The 5,685-nt window shown below is 39.2% G+C and overlaps 1 protein-coding gene across 1 annotated transcript in view; it reads left to right on the forward strand.

Moving 5' to 3' along the window:
- The window catches only part of LOC101848151, a gene marked incomplete in the record, with an annotated part of 62,163 nt that overhangs the window by 30,978 nt on the left and 25,500 nt on the right, over positions 1-5,685 (forward strand). The window contains 4 exon segments of the mRNA XM_035972739.1: positions 722-925; positions 2,083-2,184; positions 3,306-3,461; positions 3,975-4,079. Coding sequence (XP_035828632.1) covers positions 722-925; positions 2,083-2,184; positions 3,306-3,461; positions 3,975-4,079 — 567 coding nt within the window.

Raw genomic sequence — 5,685 nt, forward strand, 5'->3', positions numbered from 1 at the left:
CCACACACACACACACACACACACAACTAGCCTTTGAGACTGCAAATGTGTGTTGTCCTCTATGATAAGAAAATACTACATGATAAATTTAATCTTGGTAAAATTGCATATACCTCCCTATTATGATCTTTTAAACCCTTATATCTTTTTGCTGTTAGTTTTAATAGATCCAAAACCTTAAAGTCTATGGCGAAAAGACAAAACATTGCAAAAAAAACTCCTGTACCCCCACCCTAGTCCTAAAAAAGGAAAACAAGCACACAGTTTTAAAACAATAATTTGTTTTGGGGCTTCAAAATAATCGTGGCTCCTCACTCCTCGCTCTCTCTCTCTCTCTCTCTCTCTCTCTCTCTCTCTCTCTCTCTCTCTCTCTTTCTCCTCTCTCTCTTTCTCTTCTCTCTCTCTCTCTCTCACTTACCTGAACCTCTTTTTCCTGGTAATGGTGGCAATGGAAAAGGCAATGAAGACAACAAGGAAGACCAGGAAGTAGACAATGATGATGATGGTGATGATGATGATGATGATGATGATGATGATGATGATGATGATGATGGTGATGATGATGATGATGATGATGATGATGATGATGATGATGATGATGATGATGATGATGATGATGATGATGATAAAACAAAAATTCCATGAATTACCAAACTCAAAATATCTACATAATACAAAACCCAAAAAACATAATGGTACCTTTTGCTTTCTTTGAGCACAGAGTGGTGGATGATGGGCCTCACAGTCGCACGCACAGAGACAGCCAACCTGCTCTATGCCAATGGGGCGTGGCTTCCAGACAACCTGAACACATCCCTGGCAGAGCTGTCTGAGTACACCTGCTTCGCACACAGAAAGGCCAGTGTAGATACCATCTCTAATGTCGCTTGTGACGCTTCTCCCTTCATCTGTGAGACCAACGATGGTAAGGAATTGGACTTTACTGGTGGGCGAAAAGAAATATTCTTTTAAACTATACCTTGTTTTGGTGAAGATCCACAGGGACCTTCAGAATCCAGTTTGGCCCCTCTGTCTGCCTGCCTGCGTGTCTCTTTCTCTTTCTCTCTCATTTTCCTCTCTGTGTCGGTCTGTCTGGCTTTCTGTCTATCTATCTATCTATCTATCTATCTATCTATCTATCTATCTATCTATCTATCTATTTATCTATCTTTGTCTCTCTTTCTTTTGTCCTGTCTATATCTTTCTCATTCTTCATCCACCCCCTACCCCTCTCTTTTTCTCTACCTCTATTTTTTTCCATTCTATCTATCTTTCTCTTTCTCTATCTTCTTCTCTCTCTTGCTCTCTCCTCTCTCCTCTCTCTCTCTCTCTCTCTCTCTCTCTCTCTCTCTCTCTCTCTGTGTGTCTCTCTCTCTCTCTCTCTCTCTCTCTCTGTGTCTCTCTCTCTCTTTCTCTCTCCCTAATTCTCTTCTTTTGTATAGACTTTCTCTTTTTCGTTAAATAAGTTTGAAAGACAAAGAAGCACGTCTTGAGACTATCAACATATCCTCTGCAAGACATAGAGCGTAATATCTTCAGAAAAAATTCGCAATTCATAACTGTCTTTGCCAGTTTCTCAACGAAAGTGACTATTGTTCCTTCTTCTCATTTTATGTGTTTCTCGCCAGACTCACCCCCCCCCCCCATTTACCAAGTTATTAGTATTAATGATTACAACCTTAGCCACACCCATTTTTATCCACTCATCCATCAAGGCTGGCTATCCATCCAAGCTTGCTGCCATGGACTCTATCTCTTCTTTCACTTATATTACATTGTATTACATGTTAATACACCATTGTGGATGCCATCGTGGTGAATTCAGGCGATCGTCAAAATACTTGATGTCAAAGAAATTAGTATTTCTACACTCGTTGGGCTATATCCTCTAACATCAGGCGACCTCTACTCACTTCGATTCGACTTTGTAAATAAAGTAAGTTCAATGAACACTTTTAAAAATGATACCATTAAGTCTTGATGCCCCCCACCCCACCCCCACCAAAAAACAAAAACAAACAAGAAATGGCGGACGCCTGATTCCACTGTGTTGTGACAAAAACGCTGTAACAACGATTTCAGGTTACGTTGGGTGTTTCGAGTCTCCACATTCCGACTTCAGGGAGTTCACCATGTATAAAGACATCAATGTGAGGCAATGTATGGAGTCCTGCAAGAAAAAAGGTGGGGCTTCAAATGCTCTGTGTGTCGTTGTAAAAATATGTCTCTCTCTCTCTGTCTCTCTCTCTCTCTCTCTGTCTCTCTCTCTCTTCTCTCTCTCTTGCCCCCCCCCTCTCTCTCTCTGTCTCTCTTTCTATCTCTCTCTCTCTCTCTCTCTTTTCTCTCTCTTGCCCCCCTCTCTCTCTGTCTCTCTCTCTCTTTTTCTCTCTACCTCTCTCTTGCTCCCCCCCCCCCTCTCTCTCTCTCTCTCTCTCTCTCTCTCTCTCTCTCTCTCTCTGCATTTATATTGCGCATATCCTTACATTATCTAAAGCATGCTCTTTGAGTTTACAACTTTTACTACCCACCAGACAAAAGGTCACAACGTACAAACAGTCTAGGCTTCCTGGGAAGTATGCGATGCAAGCTGACAAAATGACGAGATTTTCTGCTGACAATAGCTGAGTGCGCATCCACCTTAGTGAAGTAAGGACAACATCCCAAGGACACAACATCGAGCCCCTCATTTGATGATAACTTACGACCTTACTGTTGAGAGTTCGAAAGTCTTTGTATTGTATATTGAACATTCAGCATTGCATATTGAACATTCAGACAAAAAGATCAATCATTAGGTTGCACGCTTTCCTCAGCACCACCGCCGCCCCCCCCCCCTTTTTTCTTTCCTGCTTACTACGCCTTCCAAATTTTCCAAAATACCTTCACCACCCCAATTACCATCTCACTCCACTTACACCTAACCTCCACCCCACCTCACCCCACCTCCATCTCACTCACCCCCACCCAATACATGCTCCATCCCACCTCAGACCAAGTGACTGGGTGGTTGGAGGGGCTCTGGTGTGTTTTGCTCTTTCTTTCCTACCTCATTCCTATCGTCTTTCTCTCCCCTCTTTGTTTGTCTGTTTGTTTGTTTGTTTGTTTGTTTGTTTGTTTGTTTGTTTGTTTGTTTGTTTGTTTGTTTGTTACTCCCTTGTGACCCCTCTAATCTTCGGCACTTATATGACCTTATTGTGTTGCAAGTGCCGTAAACTCTTACGAAAAACAACAACAAAACAAATAATCCAAATATATAATAAACTAAAGTCTTTCTGCACCTGTTCTACTGTTTCAATTCACCTCAGAGTCCACCTACATGGGTTTGGCGAAGTCAGGCAGCTGTTACTGTGTGGAGATGACCAATCTCACGGCAGCAGGGTCAGAAGAGAATTGTAATACCTTCTGCGCTCGCAATCAAAACTGTGGTGGAAGTGATCCTTATGTCGGAGTCTATACAATAGGTGAAGATTCTATTTTTATTAAAAATCTCTCTCTACTTTATAATTACAAAGTTCTAACTGGCCGTTTTGATTAACTAAGACCAATAGATCACAAACCAAATGTCCTATCTGCTCTACCATAATTGTAAGATTATTCGGAGTCATTATTAAGATATTCAAAGAATTGCATTTGAAAAAGTTTGACATTTTATGAAACTCAACTTTCTTGAAAGAGGAGGGGGTTGCGAAGTTTTAGAAGTAGAATTCACGAAAGAATGGCCTACAAAATTTGGTGACGCTTATAGTTTGAGAGTCCTTGGAAACTGATAATTCACAAGTTTTTGTGTACCTGCAAACAACGTTTTCCGGTAAAGCCCACTCAGAAATATTTTAATAGACATAAAATGTGTTAAATTAAGTAATGAAAATTCCATAAAAATTGCCAAACCGGCCGAAAAATTATGGTTTCTTGAATTTCATTATTTTGACGAGCGCCTGATTTCACCATGATGCCTCACTTTTGTTCTCTCCCAGATTACAAAAAGAACGCTACCTCGTGCGAGGAACTGTTTGTTCAAGGTGTTCTTATCCCTGGCCAGTATTCCATCAATGGCTCTCTGACCTACTGCGGCATGAAACGTGAGTATAGTGGCCACATACGTTACATTACAGCAGAAATGACAAATAAAAACATTAGAAACAACGAAATAATAATACTTAGACTATCTTTTTATCACACACACACACACACACACACACACACACACACACACACACACACACACACACACATAAACATACATACATAGACACATACATACAGGTACACATTCACATACATACACTTACACACGCACTGCACATACCCATGCACACTAATGGACTCAAATCGACTGCTCAGTGTAAGACTCCTTAAAAAATTCATACGTCGCTTTTCAAAATGGCGTTTTGGGGAGTCTTAAAATAAGCAGTCGAAATGTACACCCACATTCACTCGTACCGCCACAAAAACACGTACACAGACATAGGTACACATACTATAATATGCACGCTAACATACACGCTCATACAACTCGTACACGCACTCTACCACAGCTGAAGGAGAACGGTCCAAATCTTTAGAATTAAATGCTAGATCTAGGCCTTGCAACGTTACAAAAGGCTGTTTACTGACACCCTTCTAAAAAAAAAAATCGCAATAGACTTTGTAAGGAGATATAAATATAACAGTGCATGAAATTAAATTAAAAATCAACAAACTAGCAGACCTACAGAAAAAGTTGGCCTTGTAATAATTCTTTTTTTTTTTTCAAAACAGAAGTACTGTTATCATGACGAGAAACTATTTTCGTCATTCTTTATGGCAAACCTCAGACAGAAATTAAAAAGTTCAAGCACTTTAGCATCATTGCCCTAAAATTGCAGACTGCATTGACAATAACCGCCAAAGACTTAGCGATGCATCGATCGCGTTTTGTAACATAATATTATAACACCATCTGGAATTCAAAGATGACCCCATTGAAGACTAAATAATATGTGTGTGCCTAAAGAAAGGTACCAAAAGTCGGATTTTTAACTATTTTGAGATAACGGTTGTATGTAATAGGGCATCGAATGCTGAACACATTGGGTTTTTTTTATTTTTGAGATATCTCAAGTAGTTTTTTTTAATCGATATTGCACATTTTGCGAGGTAAGATATAAAGATCTAATTTTGAGAAAATTAGCCTTTAAGTTTAGAACACAAACACTCTTTTAAAAAAACGGATGATTCAATTGTTTCTAATGTATTTATTCATGGAAAATTCATTCCCAATTCGGCATTCAGTTGACATCAATATCATGACTAGAATTCAATGGTAAAACATGGCAGGGAAGAGAAAACATGCTTCAAGAATATATTATAACACCTTTTAAAAGCAGTTTTCATTGTCTTTTTAAAACAAACCCTACCCCAAAATAATTCAAAATAAAATATTTAGAAGTCAAATCAACGAAAACTCTTTTAACACATTGTCAAAAATGGTGGAACTATCTTTTTTTTAAAAATGGAAACGCATTTTGGTTTTTTTTAAAGTGATTAAAAAAGTAATTCTCAGCCTGTAGCTCAATAATGTCTGTGGCGACTTTTTGTGCCTTTCTTTAGGCACACACACATACAAGAATATTAATATTGAGTCAGCAGGACTGATGTATGGTTTGTGTGTGTGTGTGTGTGTGTGTGTGTGTGTGTGTGTGTGTA

The sequence above is a fragment of the Aplysia californica genome, unplaced genomic scaffold (assembly GCF_000002075.1).
Source record: "Aplysia californica isolate F4 #8 unplaced genomic scaffold, AplCal3.0 scaffold00821, whole genome shotgun sequence".
Taxonomy (NCBI): Eukaryota; Metazoa; Mollusca; class Gastropoda; order Aplysiida; family Aplysiidae; genus Aplysia; species Aplysia californica.